Source organism: Rattus norvegicus, chromosome X (assembly GCF_036323735.1).
Source record: "Rattus norvegicus strain BN/NHsdMcwi chromosome X, GRCr8, whole genome shotgun sequence".
Taxonomy (NCBI): domain Eukaryota; kingdom Metazoa; phylum Chordata; class Mammalia; order Rodentia; family Muridae; genus Rattus; species Rattus norvegicus.
In genome coordinates this window covers 155,317,618-155,342,383 of record NC_086039.1, presented here as the reverse complement: position 1 = coordinate 155,342,383, position 24,766 = coordinate 155,317,618, and the positions used below count along the sequence as shown (strand labels likewise).

The 24,766-nt window shown below is 37.2% G+C and overlaps 1 protein-coding gene across 2 annotated transcripts in view; it reads left to right on the top strand.

The window, feature by feature from the left end:
* Gabra3 (gamma-aminobutyric acid type A receptor subunit alpha 3) overlaps positions 1–24,766 on the top strand; it is a 241,892-nt gene that overhangs the window by 201,487 nt on the left and 15,639 nt on the right. For both annotated transcript variants that reach the window (XM_017601916.3, NM_017069.3), the window contains exons 7-8: positions 8,090–8,233; positions 14,050–14,202. In XM_017601916.3, the coding sequence (XP_017457405.1) occupies positions 8,090–8,233; positions 14,050–14,202 (297 nt within the window). The remainder of the gene's footprint in view (positions 1–8,089; positions 8,234–14,049; positions 14,203–24,766) is intronic.

Here is a 24,766-nt window from a genome sequence, read left to right as displayed (position 1 = left end):
CTGAGAGGCTCAGCCAGAGCATGACAAATATAGAGGTGAATGCTAGCAGCCAATCATTGAACTGAGAACAGGGTCCCCATTGGAGGAGTTAGAGAAAGTATTGAAGGACCTGAAGGGTCTTGCAACCCCATAAGAACAGCAATACCAACCAACCAGCGTTCCCAGGGACTAAACCACTACCCAAAGAGTACACATGGACAGACTCATGGCTCCAGCTGCTTATGCAGCAACAAGGATGGCCTTGTTGGGCACCAATGGAAGGAGAAGCCCTTAGTCCTGCCAAGGGTGGACTCCCCTAGTGTAGGGGAATGTCAGGGCAAGGAGGCAGGAATGGGGGGGTTGAGGAGGGTGAACACTCTTAGAGAAGAATGGGAAGAGGGATGGGATAGGGGGCTTATGGACAGGAAACTGGCAAAGGGAATAACATTTGAAATGTAAATAAAAAATCCAATAAAAAGCCTAAAGAATTAGAGAGAAAAATACAAAAAAATTCTCTCATATCACACTCTGACTACAGCTTCCTGTTCACCTTCTCCTCCCAGTCCCTTCCTCCCATCTATCTCCCCCAGATTCACTGTTCTTTTGGTTTCCCATTACAAAAGATCAGTCCATCCAGGGATATCAACCAAGCATGTCATATCATGTTGCACTAAGATTAGGCACCTCCCACCATATTAGGGCTGGAAAAGGCAACCAAGTAGGAGGACAGGAGTCCCAAAAGCAGGCAAAAGAGTCAGGGACAGCCCCTGCTCCTATTCTTAGGAATCCACGATGACCAAGCTACACAACTGTTACATATGTCCAGCGGGCCTAGTTTGGTCCTATCCAGGCTCCTGGTTGTTGGTTCAGTCTTTGTGAGCCCCTTTGGGTCCAGGTTAGTTGGTTCTTTAGGGTTTGTGTGTGTGTGTGTGTGTGTGTGTGTGTGTGTGTGTGTGTGTGTGGTGTCCTTAACTCCTCTGCTACAATCGTTCCTAGTGATTGATGGGGGATGACACAGTTCATTGTGGTTGGTGCCATCCGTAAGTTGGTCCTGACTTCTATAAGAAAACAGGTTGAGTAAGTCATAGGGAGAAAGCCAGTAAGCAGCACCTTTCCATGATCCTTCCTCCATGTTTCTGCTCCATTTGAGTTCCTCTCCTGAATTCAACAGGAGATGATGTTGAACAGCAATGTAGAAGTGTAAGACGAATAAATCCTTTCTCCACAACTTGCTTTTTGGTCATGGTGATTCATTGCAGCAATGAAAGTTCTAACTAAAACAAGTTGGTACCCACATAGTGAGTACTGCTGTGACAAACCGGACCATGCTTTGGGGAGGATTGTGAAAGGACTTTGGAAATTTGGGCTTGAAAATCTATTGAGTGTTGAGAGTTCAGTGGGATGTTCTGTTGGAGCTTGGAAGATAAGAGAGAGCAGTGACGATGATTAAGGCCTGAAGTTCCAGAGGGGAATTTAAAGACCCTGGAAGAAGCTTTTGATATCTTGAATGAACATATGTCATTCTGGTAAGCTGGGCTGAAAAGTCAGCTGTGATTAACAAGAGACCAGCACCTTTGAAGTTACTGGGAGAATTGATGCTGGTTAACTAGGGCTGAGAAATCAGTGGTGATTAGGAAGAGACCAGCATCATTGAGGTGAAATCTTCTGGCAACTGTTTCCTAAGAGTCAGCACAGAGAAGCTGTATTCCAGAGGTGGCTGAGGTTATATTTTGCCCTGGAAGCCAAACTTGGTAGTGTGACCTTTCTTGGCCTCTCACTGTGCCAAGACTCAGCTGCTCTGCCCAACCTGTTCATGCCTTCATAAGCCAGTGCTACCCCTCACACTACCAAGTTTGGCTTCCAGGGCAACTGTTTCCTAAGAGTCAGCACAATTAGACAAGATGGATGAAGCAAAGAAGTGCAGACCGACAGGAGCCGGATGTAGATCGCTCCTGAGAGACACAGCCAGAATACAGCAAATACAGAGGCGAATGCCAGCAGCAAACCACTGAACTGAGAATAGGACCCCCGTTGAAGGAATCAGAGAAAGAACTGGAAGAGCTCGAAGGGGCTCGAGACCCCATATGAACAACAATGCCAAGCAACCAGAGCTTCCAGGGACTAAGCCACTACCCAAAGACTATACATGGACTGACCCTGGGCTCCAACCTCATAGGTAGCAATGAATAGCCTAGTAAGATCATTAGTGGAAGGGGAAGCCCTTGGTCCTGACAAGACTGAACCCCCAGTGAACGTGATTGTTGGGGGGAGGGCGGCAATGAGGGGAGGATGGGGAGGGGAACACCCGTATAGAAGGGGAGAGGGAGGGTTTAGCGGGATGTTGGCCTGGAAACCGGGAAAGGGAATAACAATAGAAATGTAAATAAGAAATACCCAAGTTAATAAAAATGGAGGAAAAAAAAGATCTGGCTGTTAGGCATTATCTCAGTTAGCTATGAATGAGGAAGAACCCAGCCTATTGTGGGTGGCGCCATTCCTGGGCTGGTTGACCTGGGTTCTACAAGAAAGCAGTCTGAGCAAGACAGTAAGAAGCACCCCTCCTTGTCCTCTACATCAGCTCCTGTCTCCAAGTCCTTCCCTGTTTGAGTTTCTGTCCTGACTTCCTTCAATGATGGACTATGATGTAGAAGTGTAAACCAAACAATCCACTAAGAGGACATTGCAATTCTAAATGTCTATGCACCAAGCACAAGGGCACCCAAAAGAAATACTATTACAACTTAAATCACATATTGACTTTTGCAGAGATATCTACTTTCTCCCATAGACTGGTCATTCAGACAAAAACTAAACAGAGAAGACTTTTTGAATATTTACAGAACATTTTACTCAGACACAAAAGAATATACCCTTTTCTCAGCACATCATGAAACTTTCACAAAAATTGACCACATAGTGGGTCACAAAGCAAGTCTCAACAGACATGTGAAAATTTAAGTAGTACCCTGAAGCCTATCTGACCACCACAAATGATATTCACCATTAAAGCTGAATATCAACAATGACAGATAAAAAACGCAGAAAACTTACAAATTCAAGGAAACTGAACAACTCTCTACCAAATTAAAAAAAAGTGGGTAAAGGTAGCAATAAAGAAAGAAATTAAATCATTCTAGAATTCAATGAAAATAAATTCACAGCACACCCGAACTTATGGGACACAAAGAAATTGGTGCTAAGAGGAAAGTTCATAGCACTAAGTGCCCAAATAAAGAAATTGAAGAGATCTCATACTAGTAACTTAATAGCACATCTGAAAGCGCTACAAGAAGAAGAAGAAGAAATCACACCCCATAGAAGAGATGGCATGAAATAATCAAATGCAGAGCTGAAATCAGTACAGACAAAAAAGCAATACAAAGAATCAATGAAATGAAGAGTTGGTTCTTTGAGAAAGTCAATAAGGTCAATGAACACAGCCAAAATAGCAGAAAGACAGATAGAAGATCCAAATTAATAAAATTAGAGACAAAAGGGGGAATATAGCAACAGATACCAAGGAAATCCAGGGCATACTTCAAAACTTCTCCACAAAATTGGATAATTTTCTTGGTATATGGCACTTATCAAAGTTAAATCAGGATCAAATACACAAGTAAACAGGCCTATAGTCTCTAGTGAAATATAAGCAGTCTCCCAATAAAAAGAAACGAACAAAAAGCCCAGTGCCAAACAGATTCAACACAGAATTCTACCAGCCTTTTAAGGAGGAATTAATGCTAATACTTCTCAAACTATTCTACAAGATAGAAACAGAAAGAACATTGATTATTTTTTATAAGCACACATTATCTTGATACATAAACTATATAATGACACAACAAAGAGATTTATAAGCCAGTTTTCCTTGTTAACATAGATGCAAAACTTCTCAATAAAAAGCTTGCAAACTGAATCCAAGAACATATCAAAAAGATCATCCACCATAATCAGGTAGACTTTATCCCAGAAATTCTGGGATAGTTAAACATACATAACTCAAAACAATGTATTCCACCATAAAAACAGACCAAAAGACAAAAACCACATGATCATCTTACTAGATGCAGAAAAAGCCTTTGACAAAAACCCAACACTACTTCATGATAAAGGTCGTATAGTGACTAGAGATGGAAGGAACATACCTCAACATAATAGAGGCAATTTACAGCAACCCTATAGCCAAAATTAAATTAAATGGAGGGAAACAAAGTAATTCCACTAAATTCAAGAACAAGAGAAGACTGCCCACTCTTTCCATATCTATTCATTTTAGTACTTTGTGTCTTAGCTAGAACAGTAAGGCAACTGAAGGTTATCACTGGGATACAAATTGGAAAGGATGAAATAAAAGTATCACTATTTTGAGATGATATGATGGTATACACAAGTGACCCAAAAAATTCTACCAGGGAACTCCTATAGCTAATAGACACTTTCATCAAAGATGCTGAATACAAGATTAAAACAAAACAAAACAACAACAACATCATCATCATCATCAACAACAACAACAACACAAAGAACCAGTAGCCCTCCTATATACAATTGACAGACTGAGAAAGAATTCAGGGAAACAACACCTTTCAGGTTAGCCTCTGCGCTGGCTACTTTTATGTCAACTTGACACAGTCTAGAGTCATTAAAGAGGAGGGAACCCCAGTTGAGAAAATGACTCCATAAGACCAGGCTGTGGGCAAGTCTGTAGGGCATTTTCTTAATTAGTGTGATGTTGGGAGGGCCTGGCCCCATTTTGTATGGTGCCATCCCTGGGCTGGTGGTTCTGAGTCCTATAAGAAAGCAAGCTGAGCAAGCCATGGGGAACAAGCCAGTAAGCATCACCCTTCATGTCCTCTGCATCAGCTCCTGCCTGTAGGTTCCTTCCCTGTTCGAGTTCCTTTGATGATTAACAGCAATGAGAAATTTTAATCCAAATAAAGCCTTTCTTCCCCAACTTACTTTTTGGTCATGGTGTTTCATCTCAGCAATAGAAACGGTAACTAAAACAGATTGTGATCATCTAAGTCTTAAATATTCCTGAAATTTTAAAAAAATTTTGACTTAGTGTATCAGCCTCTTCCCTCTTTTGATTTCATAACAATGGCTCAGTCAAATTAACAATACCTGTGTACTAATAACTAAGATAAGATTCAATTCTGATAGAAAAGTACACGTTTAAAACTTTGTCCATTTCTAAGTGCTCTAAAAGGATCAGAGTGGGGGTTTAATTTAGTTGTCATCTATCCAGATGATATGGTGGGATTAGCAAAGAAATGACTGTAAATAAAGATGAGAAGAGTCTCAAGGACTAAAGAGGCTAGAGAAGTGATGACTACAACCACGGTGAAGGTATAGCAGGTGAAATTAAGGAATACTGTCCTGAAAGGAAATTGAGCACATCAAAAAGGAGTGAGTGATTCATACTCTTAAATCATTTTGTTGACGTTTCTTCTGACAACCTTTGCTTTCAGGACTCCTACATTAAAGCAATGAGAGAATTTAATAAAGCTGTCAAAAGAGTGCAGCTTCTGAATTACTAGGACACACAGTGTCACAAAAAACTCCTCAATGCTCTGGCTCCTTCAGCCCTTTTCCCATTCTTACACAATGATCCCTGAGCCTTAGGTGTGTTCTGTAGATGTAACATCTAAAGGGAGTGGACTCCACAACTCTGCCTTTTAAATTTTTGTGGGTTTTAGTAACAATCTCCATAGTGTCACCAAAGTGACTACCTAAACATGAGCTGAACAAGGGCAATACCAATGAACATGACGAACTGGATGGAAGTGGTGACCCACAAGGCCTGGATCCTACCCAAAGAACTACAAGTAACTAGGGAATGCTAAGATCTGGAGAAATAGTCCTTTCCGTGAAAGAGCACATCAATTAGTAATCCAATACCAAATGTTCAGCGCTGAAAACATACACACATGTAACATGATACAGACTGAGCAAATTATACACATATTTACATGACAACAATGGAAAATCGGGTCTTGAATTTGAGAGGAAGCAAGGAAGGGTAATCTGAGAGAGTTAGGAACAAGGGACGGTGAAATGATGAAATTATGATGTTAAAATTGAAAGAAATAATTTTTTCAAAGTTGCCAGAAGAAACTTTCAACAACTTGCAGTGATCAACAAAAGGATCATAGTAACCTAAAGAATATCATTTTAAAAATAATTTCCCTAGTCTTCATGTCTAGTTTCGGTTAACACTTACTTGTTTTTCCCCCACTAAGTTGCCTATTTTCATGCTCACAATTGCAATACAACTGTTTGCCTGTCTCTGTTTCCTTCAGAAAATAGCAAGCTCCCTGGTGGGGATTACAACATCTGGCTTTTTACTTGTGTGTGGTAATTGTACAAAGTAAAGGGATACATTTCCATATTTCTTTATATGCATATAATGTACTTTAATTATATTTACTTGCTTTTTGATTGTCCTTCCACACTCCCCTTCTCCTGTCTCTATAATAGTTCCTCCTTTCCTTTTCATGTCACTTCTCCCAGTATATTCTACATAGGAGAAAAATGCCACATATCAGGCTTCAAGACTTAGATGGAATTAAGGAGCTAGTATTCACTAATGTCTGATCTATATAGTCAGCTTAAGTTAAGAAATGTACCAAGAAATTTATTTTCTTTTGTAGGGTTAAAAACATCATCTATAACTTGCCTTTCACTGAAAAAAATGTTACATGGTCAACATTCTGTTTTGTATTTTTCTCTAGTGCCTTCTCTATTTAGTACATATGCTTAGAGTATCCTTATTCCTAAGCAGAGACACACCTGTCTGTATCTTCACAGTTTTGCTATTCAGTAGTTTTGATATTTTCTGTTTAAAGGCCAATGCATAAGAAATCAACATTCTGTAAAATTACATTCAACTAAGAGCATTGCCATTTATACTTATACTCATATTATCATATATCAGAACATATTTTCATAAGGACATGAAAGGATTTGTAAGAAAAGCTCCCTCTCTTTTCAATGATAGTGGTTTAAAGAGCTACAATGGGAGTACTAGATACATTATAAGCAACACAGAATTTTTTTTCCAAATCTAAATCACAAAAGACCATCATCATGTATAGACATAAGTCTCCTGAAGAGAGGTTTCAATTTGGAGATGCATATATATTTGACCCATACAGTGTTTATTGCTTTTTTAAAAATCATGTGTCAAAGGCTGGGGAGGTGGCTCAGTAAGTGAGTAAAGTGCTTGTATTACAACATGAGAACCCAAGTTCGAATTCCCAGTATCCACCCAAAGATTCAAGTTTGGATATACACACCTGAAACCACAGCATTAGTGGAGACAGGGAAGCATGACAGGAGAAAAGAGCAGCCGTAGGGCTTGCTGGTTGTCTTTTTCTAGAAAGGAATCAACTCATTCATTATGGTATTGATAAAAACTGTCTTTATGCCATCTCATACCTTTATTAATCATTACAAAATTCTGCATTTGATGCTTTAATTTCACATCAAAGAGAAAACATTGACAACCTGGTACAAAAGAAAATGTAAAATTTCTGCTTTGCATACTAAAATGGTAATAAATAATTTATAATATTATGATCATTAATTATTGCTATTTTAATTAAGATTATTATTTTTAATTTCAAATATCAATAGTTTGAATTATTATCTTAATTTCATATACTTACCTCATCATGAATTAAAGAAAATTTTATTATACTCCTTACAGTTTTTGTTTTATTAACACTCACTTTAGGTATTTCCACATATCTTTCCTCTTTGGAGTTTGACATTTGTGAATGAGGGGTTATTTTATTCTTTCCTTTCTCTCTATATTTTTTCCTTCATAAAAAAGGTGTCTGTCTAGAACATTGTTAGTCATTAAAGGAACAAAATATTGTGATTTCATTTCACATAGGTTCTACATGCTATAAAAAGTAGTAAGTATTTATTAGAGGAATGGATGGATGAATAGAAGGTTGTACTTAATGGAAAACAAAAATGTATCTAGAGATCTTTGGGATGAAAGCTGTATTAAGTTAAATATTGTTCAATCATGTACATGGTAAGCATGATAGGAAATAATTTTCCTTTCCCTTAAACATCTTTTTACCCACCCCCGCCATAGATGCCTATACCAAAGCTGAAGTAATTTATTCTTGGACTCTTGGGAAGAACAAATCTGTGGAAGTAGCTCAGGATGGCTCACGCCTGAATCAGTATGACTTGCTTGGTCATGTTGTTGGGACAGAGATAATCCGGTCTAGTACAGGTATTGCCTTATTTGTTTATTCAATTTCTATGTAATCTTTATCATATGCCAGCATTATATTTCTAACTTATTTAACCTTTACAGTTTTGAATACCATTATAGTGATGAAACTGAAGACTATATGAATTCAATAATTTATCCCATGTTGTTACGCAGAGTCAAACTATGAATCCAAGCAGGAAGATCTTAAGCCTCTCTGAAACCCAGTGCCCTGATGTCTCTTGAGAAGTAATGTTTTTGGCATTTTCAAACACTAATCTTTATGAGTCCACAATTATTGATGAAGTTGGGCATACAGTCATCCTTTCATTATTAAGATATGTTACGACTTCATGATGTTATAGCATGCCATCTTGTCTGCCCTTTACTTCAAGACCCAGGGGAGAGTATAACATACTAGAAATGCTTTTGCCCAGGGCTGTGCAGGTCCTATCTCCAGAAATGTATTCTGCACTAGTTAATTTTGTTGCTTGTCCTGGTTGCCCTCTGAACCACATACTTGGTATCAAATTTGAAAATCAGTCTTACTGGCTATCGAAGCAGTCCAAGATCTTATTCCACAGTTTAAATCACCTTACTATATGCAAAATACATATTCATAATAGGAATGTTAAAAATGCATGGAGAAGCCAACATAGGAAATTCAGATACAACCAACTCAGTATATCCATGGGCTCTCTACCTACAGATGTAATTAAATGAGGAATGCAAATTCATCTTAATTGTTTACAAAATGTGTAGAAGTTTTTCTTGTCATTATCTATAAAATATAGATTATTTATATTGTATCTGACATTTTAGGGTTAGTGGGGCTGAAAATCATTATATATATATATATATATATATATATATATATATATATATATATATATATATATATCTGGCATTCAGAGGTTGTGTATTAATAGGGGTTGCTGAAACCAGTCTACCCAAGATACAGAGTAACAGTTTAACTCTTCAATTGCATGTTTAGGAAAATGCCAGTAAGGGGACTGGAGACATGCCTCAGTAGTTAAGAAAACTGACTGCTCTTAAACAGAACCTGGGTTCAATTACCAACATATACATGGTGGCTCACAACCATCTGTAACTCCAGTTGCATGAGCATGCACAATCAGGAGCCCACACACGAGTACACAAACACATATACACACAAAGGATAGTGTGGAGGTAGGGTGAGGGAGATAGGCAGACAGACACAAACAGACATAAAAGTGAAAAAAACCTAAAATAAGAGAATTAGAAAATTACAGTACATTTATTGATATATATTTATATACAGGAGAATTCTTTTTGCATTTTTTAGCAATTCAAAAATTTAATTAAATGGTATTTTAGAACAGTGAAATGTTCCAAATGGTACCAAATAAATGGTACTCATACCATTTATTCTATTTTATATTTTCATCTACTTTTAGTATTACAATTTTTATGAAGTTTTCATGTCATTATATGTCCAGGAGTAAAGCAAAATGCACATAAAATCAGTAACAATATACTAGGAATTATAATAAAGGCATTAATACTTGTTTTGGTTACTTTAAATATAAGTAAAATAACAAATTCTCTCTTTCAAGGCCAGAGAATTCTTGACAATTGTTTGTGGGTTTTTTTGGTAGAAACTGTAGCATTTCATTGCTGAAACTCAGAAAAATAATAGTTTCATTTGTAATGGCATTGTGCAGGGCTCATAGCCTACTTAACCAATTATCTACCATTATGCCCTGTGTTTAATTCTATAAACAATATTGTGTAGACCCTCCTTTTCCAGACAGCATTTTGCTACAGTGTAATTATCTGTCTATGATCCAGACAGTACATTTTTGAAAATAATACATGTTGACAAACTGCTGCTCTGAAAATTTAACCAATTCTTTTTTCCACTGCCTCTATACGTTCACCCACGTTTTCTTTTCTCCTTAGAGAACTGGAATTATGAATTCAATTATTTTTCTCCAAAGATGGCAAAGTGTTAACTGTACCACCTTAGAACATGATCTTATTTGGAGAAAATGTAAATGTAATCACTGAAGATAAGGTCATATTGCACTAATGTAATCTATTGTTCCTATGAAAAGTAAGCATAGTCAGGGAGACTGGTACATCTGCAAAGAAATGTCAAAGTTTGCCTGCAAACAAGTTGAAACTTATAAGAGGAAAGAATCCCTTACTGCTTTTAAATAGAACCTGCCCTATGTAAGCCTTCATTTCAGACCTCTGAGGTGACACATTTGTCTTGTTTTAGCATATTCAATATCTGGTCCTTCATTAGGGGAGCCTCAGCAAACTAATGCATCAGGAAACTCATTTGATTTTTCTTACCAATGATGAAATTAATGCACGTATGGTAATGACATTAATAATGATCAATTGCTGGTCATGTAATATGTACTAGACATAACACTATGGACACGTATTAACTCAGTTTAGCCTTGAGCAGTACTGTGAGATAAGCAATATTGTTGTTCCAGGTCTCTGCATAAACAAATCATGGATCAGACAAACTGAATGCCTTAAGCATGTATGGTTTAGTTCCCTCCATATTTACAATGTGCTTATACTGCACCGCTTTTTACTTTTAGAGATATAACACGGATTTATTTGTGTCGAGTATGTGAGTACATAATGTACTTCACTCACTGCCAACCATTCCATCCCTCTACCAGATTCAATATAAGTCTTTGTTTCCTTGTCTCCTTCATTTCTAGAACATTAAAAGTACATTTAGTTGTTTTGAATGGCATGAATGAACCCTAAAGATGGCACATCCTAATTCCAGAACCTGTGAGCATATTAGGTTATGGAAGGAGTGGTTAAGATGGTATTTAATTAAAGACACAATCCTGGATCACGCACGTAGGATCAGTATAATTACATAAGGTTTCTCATGAAAGGCAAACCAGCCAGAGAGAAGTAAAGCAGGGTTACAAACAAAGAAATACTGGGAGCTTCCTCCTTAGAATTACCAGAAACAATGCAGCTTTAGCCAATGATGTATGTGGGTATCGAAATATTAAGTTTCCTTATGAATTTGGACAAATTTCTGACCTGAAGTTTGAGAGAATACATTTATTAAATGACTGATAATGAACAAATAAAGCTCTCTGCTCATAATTAAGATTTTAAAAATTGGTTTTAGAAGTTGAAACAAAACAAATAAGAAACACATATACAGATGAAATATTAAAAACTAGCTTCTGTTGCGGCTGTATTGTCTTTCCATACCAGACACCACTTATTTCAATTTAGTTATTTTTCTGTAGAAACAGCATACAGAGTCTTTTAATTTCCATCTCTCTGTGTCTTCTTTATGCCTCCTTCATTCTCTTGTTTTTGGATGGGTCTCCTTGTAGAGATAGTATAAACAACTGCAATAAACTGATACTGTAATAAAAGTTTAAACTTCTAAAAATATAAAAATTAAAGTATCCTAATTATCCTAGAAATTTAAATTAATATAATAACTTTTCAAATAGATGCAGAGAGATGAAAAATAGCAAATATGGATGTAAGACATAGAAAACTACCTTCTGTGTAGATTCACTTCTTTTATTACTTATGTAGTCATCCGCCATAAAAATACACAAAGAAAGGCAGCAATACAGGCATAAAGGAAGGAAACATACAATCCACCCAAATATTAATTTGGCAAGCTATTCTACAGTTCTGGCTTGAATGATAGATAACAATTATTAATAAAATGCATCATACTTACTCTTTCACACAAAGCAGCGATAATACTCAATAAGCTAAAAACAAACAAACAAAGCAAATGGAGCTCGCTAGTGAAAATCCAGATGAGATGGTGAAAGAAGATGGAAAAAATTCAATTTCAAGCTGAGTTCTGATTTTGACAGAAAACAAATATGGAGAGATGATAGAAAGTTCTGGTTTTTGAAAAGAACTTGCCAGTGAATTAATACAATGGATTAATTTGCTAAACATCTGTGAATGTGTTAGAGTAGACTTTCATTTTCCCATTGTATTTTTCCAGTGGACCCAGATAATCTGAAAAAAATTTAAAAGCAGAAATAAGGGACAGCTCCTCACCCAATACAAACCTTTAGTTCTCAGTAAGGAGATGGTTTCCAATTGGAACAGAGAAAGCAAGGCTAATAATGAAGAAAGGAGAAAAAGGCTTGAAGAAAATATGTTCAGCTACTTCAAATAAATGGTTGATTTGATAAACATTTCATAAGTTAAAGTACGTTTGTCTTCATTCTCAGATTCATAGAGTACAGCAATATTAAAAAGTATATAGTAATATTAATATATCAATTATATTTTCTGTATTATATATTTCATATGAATTGGGAATATGCTTGATAATATGGGTTAAGAACTATGAAACTAGAATTGATAAGGGAGAAATGGTCAAGCTAATCAAAGTGCAACTCTTGGGAAAAATAATTGCTAAACACCTTGTCAGTAGAAAAGAGTGGAGCAACGGTTACGAAGTGGAGAATATGGGTCATGAAGGGAGAACAAGAGAAGGAAGGAAGGAAGACATCAGGCACAGAGACAATAGACACAGAGATGAAAATTTTGAATATTTTAAATTTGGTCTTAGACACCTGAGAGCTACCAGTTTTTGAGGGGGGATAATTTGTTGGCAAGTTCAGTTCAGAAGAGAATAGGAAATTGAGAAAGTAAAATATCAAACTGCCTGTTAAATACCCAAATAGTTATGTCAAATAGCTGGGTGGCTATCTAGATCTAGCTGCAGTTGGGAACCCCATGTTCCTATTAACAAGCTATTACCACCTGGGTAGCTGAAAACAGACTAAATTTCTTGTCTCTTAGATCTGGGATTAGTAATCTCTAGAGATGGCGAAGAAGAATCAGTTCCTTACCTGTTAGTAGATTCTATAGATGGCCAGCAATATTTAGTTTTGCTTGAATTGAGGCTACACCACACTGTTGTCTGCCTCTGCTATTCATGGAAAACATGGAGGGTTCACCTATATCAAATGCTATTGAAAAATACAGAAGGCAAAAATTTACTGATTGATGTTAGTAGAATAAAAATTAGTATGAATGCTGTTTATCAGTCAGCAATTTATATACTCATTTGCATGATAGTGCCTGCTTCACTGTATGCACAGCACATTTATGTAGTTACTCACAGAGGTGGGAAGAGAGTGTAAGCTCTCCTGTAGCTGAAATTTCAGGTGTTGCCTGATATGGGTGCTAAAAATTAAACCAGAGTACTCCACAGGAACCTGTGCATGCCCATTATAGCTGATCCTTCTCTTTAGACCCCATGTAATCCTTTTATTCTAATCAAGAAATGCCTATGGTATAACAAAGCATAGTGTTGACAAGAATAAACTATGGTTCTAACATATATGATCTTAATTTTGGGCACTACTAGTTACTAGCTGGGTACCTGTACAAGGAGTTTGGACCCTGTTGTTTACGGTGTTTTGACCTATAAAATGAGAGCCACAGGAGTCCCTACTTCACAGGGCCATTGTGAATATTAAATATTTTTAATGAAGTGTTACATGAGTATGTATCATACAGTAAGAGCCTTCTTTATAAAATGTCATTATTTCTCATTATTTAAATGAAAACAGGATTTAAAAAAAACTCATCATACTTGCTCCCAGCAAGTTGTTATGGCATATTATTACTGTATTTTTCACCCCCAAAATACTTTTCATAATTTTGCTTTAGAACTCAAGAGTTAGAAAGGTGTTGGGAAATCTTAACTTGAATATAAAATTGAGGATCTCTCAGCACAGAAATGTGGCCCAAGTTGCTTTAATGGTGTTTGTATGACTCCATGCTGCCTAATTTTATTCTCTGTCCAGGAGAATATGTCGTCATGACAACCCACTTTCATCTGAAGAGAAAAATTGGCTACTTTGTCATCCAGACCTACTTGCCATGTATCATGACTGTCATTCTGTCACAAGTTTCTTTCTGGCTTAATAGAGAATCTGTCCCTGCTCGCACAGTCTTTGGTAAGTGTTGCTTCCTGGAGAATGGGGGACTATGACACTTGAATAGTCAAAGTAGACAAGAGAAAGGTGCTGCTGAGATTTCAAGCAACTGAATTGTTAACAAGGAGCAAGGATACAAATGATGAACAAGTACAATTAGTCAAATGTTCCTTATCTCATTTTGTATCCCAGGAAGAAATAGTCTTCAGTAAACACACACACACACACACACACACACACACACACACACACACACACACACACACGGAATTAGTGCAGAGAATAGAAAATATCAAGGAAAACAAGCCTCAAACCATAAAAGTAAATTGTGTCTTATAAAGGTACCATTTTCATTTAAAGATTGATGTGTATGAGTGTTTTGCCTGTATGTGTGTATGTGTATACGTATGTAGGTGTGCATGCTTGATGCCTGTGAAGTCAAAAGAAGGTGTAAAATCTGCCTAGAACTAGAACTCTCAATGGCTGGGAGCTACCATGTTAGTGATGGGAGCTGTATCAGGGTCTTCTGTAAAAGGAACAGCTACTTTCAACTGCGGAGTCATTTCGCCAACCCCCAGGAATGATTTTGTGTGTACATGAATGGATTGCTGCATCTGCTCCAGCCCTCTGAGTGCATAAATTCAATGATATTCAATAAAGGCTCTATATACTTTAATTGGTTTTTCAAACAGTATGTAGAATCAGAGAAATTTTCTTTAGTATGGGGTTACTTATATCTAGGAAGAAGTTTGCATATCATTAGCCCCTTTTCCTTAGAGACTTAAAGCATACAAAACATTTTCTGCCTTTTTTCCCAAGCAGGATTTTTGAAGCACAAAATTTAATACTTTTAGGTCATTGAGCCACTGCAGAAACAGAGACTGTGAAGCATACACTGATATGCTAGGTACACATACAGAAGGCATCTCTACCAATATCTTGAAGCTATACAATATTGTTGCATCAATAGTAAATTATGTTTCAGAGAGAAGTAGAACATTAGGTCAGGTCCAGGAGGAGATAGAAGTGAAGAAAGAGAAAGTAAAAAATGGCAAGAAAGATACATTAGAGAAGTCAAGAGGAAAGCATTTAGTGGCAGGAAATAATCTTGTGAGCTGAAGGTTCACTATAAATTTCTGTAAAATCCAGGTGGAAGCTGTCTGTTTATTATTGCAATATACTTAGATGCTACTGAAATAGAGTAATAACAAGGTTCATTTTCAATAAAATGTGGCCAGTTTAGTTGGGTTAATGATGTTGGTGAACAAATATCTGAGTTTTAAAATACAAAAGAGGGTACCAAACTTCAGTAATGTTAAGGGCTATAACTTAAGCTGTGGTATGCTGAATAATATCCTCCAAAAATTCATCTGCAAGTCTCTGGAATGTGAAAATGTGACTGTATATGATGAAAAAGAATCTCAAGATGTGACACAGTTGAAGACTTCTAGCTGGAAAGATTATTCTGCATTTTCAGATATTTAACTACAGAAGAATAAGTATTATAATAAAGGAAGCAGACTGTGTTGGAAGGTGGTATGTTTTTGTCTTGCAGAAAGAAGAAAAGTCTTACTAGCTAAGAATTGCAATTTATGAAGCTTTTAAAGAAGCAAAGGGCAATATATTATTATACCAAAACCTTCAGAGGTGTATGGCCCTGGTCAAGACTAACCTTAACTCTGTAAAAGTAATTTCAGGCCAATTGTGCCTAGATCTATATATACAGGTTTGTGGTGCTTTTAAGCTTAGAGATGTGATAACTTGTTATATCTACCATATGAAATTAAGACAAAAACCATTTCACAAATTCAATACCACTGAAGAGCTGTGACTTCAGTGTAAGAGAACATTAAAAATTGCACATAAGATATAGAGATAATGTGAAAACATTTTTATTTTGTTCAGTGGTGTGTGTGAAATACATTTTTCCTTGAAAATTCATTCCTTTAATTGTTTAAACTTGGTCACATACTAATTCAGAACTTATTTACAGTAACTTCTTTAATGTGAAAACCTCCAAGTGGAAAAGTTAATTTGAAAAGTAAGAACAAAGAGCTAAGAATAGCCAAAATCCTTTTGAGTAAAATTAGAGTGGAGAGACATGCCCCATAAGACGTCAAGATGATTAAAATGCAACAGTCATCAAAACAGCCTTGTATTGGCAAAAAGAAAAGAAAAATAAGTATAAGTAAATCAAACACTAGAGTGTGCTTGTAAGTAATCCGTTGTATATAGACACTTGATTTACCACAAAGATATTATTGGAAAGAATTAATTGAAATTATTCGTGGACTTAAATATAAGTCAATTGAGAAGAGCCTCAAACACTTGGGCACAGGGGGAAATTTCCTTAACAGAATACCAAAGCCGTATGCTCTAAGATCAACAATAGACAAATAAGACCTCATAAAATTGCAAAGCTTCTGTAAGGCAAAGGACACTATCAATAGAACAATACAGCACCCAACAGATTGAGGAAAGTTCTTTACCAATCCTACATCTGATAGAGGGCTAATATCCAATATATACAAAGAACTCAAGAAGTTAGACTCCAGAAAATCAAATAATCCTATTAAAAATAGGCTACAGAGCTAAACAAAGAATTCTCAGCTGGAGGAATATCGAATGGCCGAGAAGCACCTAAAGAAATGTTCAACATCTTCAGTCATCAAGAAAATGCAAATCAAAACAACCCTGAGAAACCACCTCACACCAGTCAGAATAGCTAAAATCAAAACCTCAAGTGGCATCAGATGCTGGTGAGGATGTGGAGAAAGAGGAACTGTCCTCCTTTTTGGTGGGATTACAAACGCTCGTATAACCACTCTGGAAATCAAGCTGGCGGTTCCTCAGAAAATTGGATGTAGTACTCTCTGAGGACCCAGCTATACCACTCCTGGGAATATACCCAAAAGATGCCCCAAAATATAACAAAGACACATGCTCCACTATGTTCATAGCAGCCTTATGTATAATAGCCAGAAGCTGGAAAGAACCCAGATGCCCTTCAACAGAGGAATGGATACAGAAAATGTGGTACATCTACACAATGGAATATTACTCAGCTATCAAAAACAATGAGTTCATGAAATTCATAGGCAAGTGGATTGAACTAGAAAATATCATCATGAATCAGGTAATCCAATTACAAAAGAACACACACGGTATGTGCTCACTGATAAGCGAATATTATCCCAAATCTTAGAATATGTAAGAAAAAAATCACAGACCATATGAAGCTCAAGAAGAAGGAAGACCAAAATGTGGATGCTTCATTTCTTCTAAGAAGGGAGAACAAAATACTCATGGGAGGAAATACAGGGGCAAAGAGGGGAGCAGGGACTGAAGAAAAGGTCATCCAGAGACTGCCCCACCTTGGAATCCATCCCATATGCAGCCACCAAACTTATCACTATTGCAGATGCCAAGAAGTATCTTGCTGACAGGAGCCAGATATGGCTGTCTCCTGAGAGGCTATGCCAGAGCCCTTCTGATACAGATGAGGATGTTGCAGTTAATCATTGGACTGAACAAAGGGACCCCAGGCAAGAAGTTAGAGAAACGAAGGAGCTAAAGGTGTTTGCAACCCCATAAGAACAACAGTATCAACCAACTAGATCCCCCAGAACTCCCAGGGACTAAACCACCAACCAATGAGTACACATGACTCAGCCACATATGTAGCAGAGGATTTAATTGTCCAGCATCAATAGGAGGACAATCCCTTAGTCCTGTGAAGGCTTGTTTCCCCAATGTAAGTGAAGCCATGGCATTAAAGTGGGAGTAGGTGGATGGGATTGGGAGCATCCTCATTGAAGCAAGGGGTAGAGGGAAGGGTATTGGAAAGGGAAGAAGGGGGATAACATTTGAAAAGTAAATAAGTAAAATATCCAAGACAAATAAAATAAGAAAAGGAAAGGAAAAAAATAGAGTTGAACATTGAAAACAATTGACATGCCCATGCAAGTAAATAGATAAACTAGTTAGGTTAGTCTAAACCTATGAATTTACTCTGAAATCAATAAAATTACTCTCAAAATAGATGAAATAAGAACAAATCTAAGATTTTGTACTTAATTATTGTATCCATACAGAAATGCACATATACTATATGATAATGGTGTGAAACTGGGGTTGGGAGCAGAGACCAAGGAGATGATCATTAGGTACATAAAAAAGTCTCAAGAAAGAGTGTTGTAGGCTGAGCAGTCATGTTAATTTCCCTGACCATGAATGCAGTTTGGTAGAACAGATACATCCTAACAAGTAAGTATACTAGAAATACTCATAGGAAATGAGGAGGTCAGTCAGTTCTACCTTAGTCATTGAAGAAGGGCTTTCTAGAAGTGTCTTAAGAGACAATCACCATGTGGCTGATTCTCCTTTTAAAAACTGAGCTACTCCATGAAGTGTATGGAATGCTTGATTGAAAGCCCTTGCATTTGATCTTGGCCGTTCTCACTGGTGTGAGGTGGAATCTTAGGGTTGTTTTGATTTGCATTTCCCTGTTGACTGAGGATGTTGAGTATTTCCTTAGGTACTTCTCAGTCTTGCAAGATTCCTCAGTTGAGAATTCTCTGCTTAACTCTATACTCCAGTTTTCAATACGATTGTTTGGTTCTCGGGAGTCTTAACTTCTTGAGTTCTTGTATATATTAGATGGATACAGTTGGTAAAGGTCTTTTCCCAATATGTTGTTTGCCATTTTGTCCTATTGACAGTGTCCTTTGCCTTACAGAAGCTTTGCAATTTTATGAGATCTCATTTGTCGATTCTTGATCTTAGAGCATAAGCCATTGGTGTTTTGTTCAGGAAATATTCCCCAGTGCCCATGTGTTCAAGACTCTTCCCCACCCTTTCTTCTATTAGTTTGAGTGTATCTGAATTTATGTGGAGGTCCTTGATCCATTTGGACTTGAGCTTTGTACAAGGAGGTAAGAGTAGATCAATTTGCATTCTTCTACATGCTGACTTCCACTTAAGCCAGCACCATTTGTTGAAAATGCTGTCTTTTTCTCCACTGGATGATTTTGGCTTCTTTGTCAATGATCAGGTGATCATAGGTGTGTGGGTTCATTTCTGGGTCTTCAATTGTGTTCCATTGATCTACCTGCCCGTCTCTGTACCAATACCACGCAGTTTTTATCAATCTTGTTCTGTAATAAAGCTTAAGGTCAGGGATGGTGATTTCCTAGAAGTTCTCTTATTTTGAGGATAGTTTTGCTATCCTGGGTTTTTTGTTATTCCAGATGAATTTGAGAATTGCTCTTTTTATCTCTGTGAAGTATTGAGTTGGCATTTGTAGAGTGCTTTTGGTAAAATGGCCATTTTTACTATGTTAATCCTGCCAATCCCTGAGCATGGGAGATCTTTCCATCTTCTGAGATCTCAGTTTCTTTTTTTCAGAGACTTGAAGTTCTTGTCATACAGATCTTTCACGTGCTTCTAATCTGAAAGCTTTTATGAGTTTTTTGAAATGTGTCTGTGATGGGCAGACACTTCAATTTAGAGGATTTCTATTTCCAATTTTTCATTTTCTCTTTTTCATGTTTTCTGGGTTCCAGTTAAGAATTTTTTGCCTACCTGAAAGTCGTGAAAATTCTGTTTTCTTCCTAGAAATATATTTTGTTGAGTCTTTTCTCTGTATTCAGTTTAATGCTTTTTCCTGTGTGTGTCCATGTTGTGGGGGAGTGCACATGCCACAGAGTGCACATGCCGCAGAGTGCACATGCCACAGAGTGCACATGCCACAGAGTGCACATGCCACAGAGTGCACATGCCACAGAGTGCACATGCCGCAGAGTGCACATAGGAGTCAGAGGGCAATTTGGTGGTGTTAATTATCTCTTTGTACCTTAAAGTGTGTTCCAGGATTGAACCCGTTGCTGGGCAAGTGTCCTTATCCTGAGGGGTTAACTGTCCACCTGGCCCTCTAGTTAGTGTCTGTATGTGGTATTGTGTAGTGAAAGTTGATGCTTCTCCTATGTAGTTTCCACATCATCTGTTATAAGATTTCATTGTTTCTTTGTACCAAGTTTAAAATTAAACTAGACTGTAAATCTAAAAAAAAATCTATTAGACTGGATCAGATTTTTATTTTATTTTTTAGTATTTAATCCTCTGTATTTGACATACGTTAATAGCAATATACCAAAAATAAAAATAATCAAGAAAATTAGCCTAATGGAATGAAGGTAACAGATGAAGAAAACAGGTGTTTTAAACAACCAAAATATATGCAATAAAATAAAAGACTGTTGACTGTATATGTTTCCCCTTGTAATTACAAATGTTTGCATTTTACAAATGATCCTATCTATAGCAAATCTCTTATCTTTACATTTTTTTCTCTTTTGTCTAGCTTGATCTCATAGCTATAACTTCACTCAGGAGTAGCTAGCTCCAAATTTTAAGAACGATTGTATTTAATATTTTAATTTTCATAATCTTTACCTGTGGTTCCTGACTTGATCTATTTTATTATATCAATATTATCTAAGATTTAGTTTGGAGGCGAGGTGCAGTGAGCACCTTTAAGCCTACCTATTAGGAGGCTGAAGTAGGAGGTTCTCTGTGAATTTGAGGCCATCCTAGTCCACACAGTGGATTAAAGTCTAGCCAGAACTGTAAATAATAATCTTGTCTAAAAAAAATTAGTTTGGAAAAGCCATGTTGCAGAAGAAATCGGATAATAAAGTTAGTACTTCTTTAATTTTTAAAGATTATCTTTTTAAAATTTATCAAATATTAATAATAGTGACAGGAACAGAAAGTAAGATCTATTAAAAATCAGAATCTTATAGGTCTTGACGGCAGAACAAATCTTATTTTTTTTAATGGTTAGAAATGGAAATGGACTCTGGAAAGAGTCACTGTAGTGTTGCTCATTTTGTTTTTATTAGCAAAATACAAATACTGTTTAATTTTAAACTGTCCTTTAATGCTGGAAGAAATTGTATTACAGGAAATCTTAACACTCATTTCATCAAGAAACATGAGCACTCAAGGTATCGTGAAACACCATGAATGTTGTTATTAGAGACTGATGTCTTTTGTATAATTTGGTTAGGAAGAGTTTCACTAATCTTTGGGTATCTTCAGCTCCAATATATAGTATTAGAGTTAGTTTGTTTATTAAAGAAAGGGAATTACAGTGTTTACTTTTTGTATGTTAACATTTAAAATAAACTTTTGTCACTTGCAAAAAAAAAAAAAAAGAAAGAAAGCCCTTGCAAGTCTGGCTAGCTAAGAGCTCTCCAAATAAGATGACAAGTCTAATTAAGCACCAAAGGCTAAGTAAAACTCTCCAGTGAGATAAGGCATAGAAAGCATTTATGGTGCAGTAGAGTTTCTACAGATGTGCTTAGATGAACTGTGCATTTGTTAATAGCCATGAATGAGATAGCTTATTTCTCCCATAAAACTCTACTTCCTTCTATTAGTTTGAGTGTATCTGGTTTGATGTGGAGGTCCTTGATCCACTTGGACTTAAGCTTTGTACAGGGTGATAAGCATGGATCGATTTGCATTCTTCTACATGTTGACCTCCAGTTGAAGAAAAACTAGGGCAGCATCTCGAACACATGGGCACTGGAAAAAATTTCCTGAACAAAACACCAATGGCTTATGCTCTAAGATCAAGAATCGACAAATGGGATCTCATAAAACTGCAAAGCTCCTGTAAGGCAAAGGACACTGTGGTTAGGACAAAACGGAAACCAACAGATTGGGAAAAGATCTTTACCAATCTTACAACAGATAGAGGGCTTATATCCAAAATATACAAAGAACTCAAGAAGTTAGACCTCAGGGAGACAAATAACCCTATTAAAAAATGGGGTTCAGAGCTAAACAAAGAATTCACAGCTGAGGAATGCCGAATGGCTGAGAAACACCTAAAGAAATGTTCAACATCTTTAGTCATAAGGGAAATGCAAATTAAAACAACCCTGAGATTTCACCTCACACCAGTGAGAACGGTTAAGATCAAAAACCCAGGTGACAGCAAATGCTGGCGAGGATGCGGAGAAAGAGGAACACTCCTCCATTGTTGGTAGGATTGCAGACTGGTACAACCATTCTGGAAATCAGTGTGGAGGATCCTCAGAAAATTGGACATTGAACTACCTGAGGATCCAGCTATGCCTCTCTTGGGCATATACCCAAAAGATGCCCCAACATATAAAAAGGACACGTGCTCCACTATGTTCATAGCAGCCTTATTTATAATAGCCAGACGCTGGAAAGAACCCAGATGCCCTTCAACAGAGGAATGGATACAGAAAATGTGGTACATCTACACAATGGAATATTACTCAGCTATCAAAAACAATGACTTTATGAAATTCATAGGCAAATGGATGGAACTGGAATATATCATCCTGAGTGAGGTAACCCAATCACAGAAAAACACACATGGTATGCACTCATTGATAAGTGGCTATTAGTCCAAATGCTTGAATTACCCTAGATGCCTAGAACACATGAAACTCAAGACGGATGATCAAAATGTGAATGCTTCACTTCTTCTTTAAAAGGGGAACAAGAATACCGTTAGCAGGGAATAGAGAGGCAAAGATTAAAACAGACACAGAAGGAACACCCATTCAGAGCCTGCCCCACATGTGGCTCATACATATACAGCCACCCAATTAGACAAGATGGATGAACCAAAGAAGTGCAGGCCGACAGGAGCCGGATGTATATCTCTCCTGAGAGACACAGCCAGAATACAGCAAATACAGAGGTGAATGCCAGCAGTAAACCACTGAACTGAGAACAGGACCCCCGTTGAAGGAATCAGAGAAAGAACTGGAAGAGCTTGAAGGGGCTTGAGACCCCATATGAACAATAATGCCAAGCAACCAGAACTTCCAGGGACTAAGCCACTACCTAAAGACTATGCATGGACTGACCCTGGACTCTGACCTCATAGGTAGCAATGAATATCCTAGTAAGATCACCAGTGGAAGGGGAAGCCCTGGGTCCTGCTAAGACTGAACCCCCAGTGAACTAGATTGTTGGGGGGAGGGTGGCAATGGGGGGAGGATGGGGAGGGGAACACCCATAAAGAAGGGGAGGGGGAGGGGCTAGGGGGATGTTGGCCCGGAAACCGGGAAAGGGAATAACACTCGACATGTAAATAAGAAATACTCAAGTTAATAATAATAATAATAATAACTCTACTTTCTTTTTCTTAATTTAATTTTATTTGAGAACTTCATACATGAATCCTGAGTACAAATGGCTCATACACTCCTTAATATATTAGGATTGGTGAGGTTTAGGTCTATTATCAGTTCCTTGTTTATAAGTACTAACATTGTAGCTGACTATCACATTGGTTACAATGTGTTTTTGCTACTCAGATTTGATGCTATGTTTGTGTTAAAATGTACCTTTAGGGTCTTGGTTGAAAATTCTTCTCCGGTCTAGATTTCCCTGTATATAGAAAATGTGTATGTAAGGAATTCATAGGGATAAGACAAGAAAAGAGACACCAGAGGTGGTCGCTTACATGTCTTAGCCTCTCAGTAGAATTAATAGACTCAGTGATTCTTCTGGTCGCCTTACTCTCTAGTGTCTCTTTATTCTGTGCCTTACTCAACCCATCCATGCACATTTCCCATTCTCTTCAGCTTTCCAACAATCAGAAAGAGATTGTGATCATTTCTCCTTCAAATTAGATTGACTTTGAGAATATGAAAGTTCCAAGATATCTAATACTCACAGATTGGGATAAAGAAGGCACAGAGATTTGCTGGAGAGGTGGCTCAGAAATTAAGAGCACTGACTGCTCTACCAGAGGTCCTGAGTTCAATTCTCAGCAACCACATGGTGGCTCACAGCCATCAGTAATGGGAACCGATGCCCTCTTCTGGTGTGTCTAAAGACAGTGACAGTGTACTCACATACATAAAATAAATAAATAGATCAAAAAAAGAAAAGAAAAGGAAAAGGAAAAAAGAAGGCAGGGAGAGATTAAAGGAATTTTAAGATATAAAACAGTAAGTGGCAGCCAAAGAAGCTCTGGTTATACCAAAGCTCACAAAATACAAATGTTGGAATATTTTTGATTACCCAGAAATCTCAGAAACCCTTAATTTGATGCAGTGACAGAAACACTTTCCATATTACTTTGTTGCATTATCATAACATCACAAAAAGGAGATGTAGAAACCAGATTGAACTCAGACCTATGCTCTCAATCATGGCCTCAATTTCCGGGTTGTCAAAAGAAAACTATCAGGACTGGCAGAAAAATGACAAAAAGGAGGACAAATCGCTGATCTCCATCACTCTGGAGATGAAAAGACTCTTCTTGCGTCTCCACAGGACTAACTGGCAATGGGGGAGTGTAATTTCACTTCCTGTTGGATCACAGAAAGAACATTGAGATCCATCAGTAAGTTAATCATTGGAGGAAACAGTTTTCAGTCAAAAGTTTTTCTAATTTAGAAGCTCTATTAAAACAAAATGGGTTAATTATTCTTCAGCAGAAGTGCTTAGTCAGAGACTAGCAGACAGCTGTAGAGTGGACTAAATAATCTTATTCTAATGGCAGTTGGGATGAAATATTTACTAG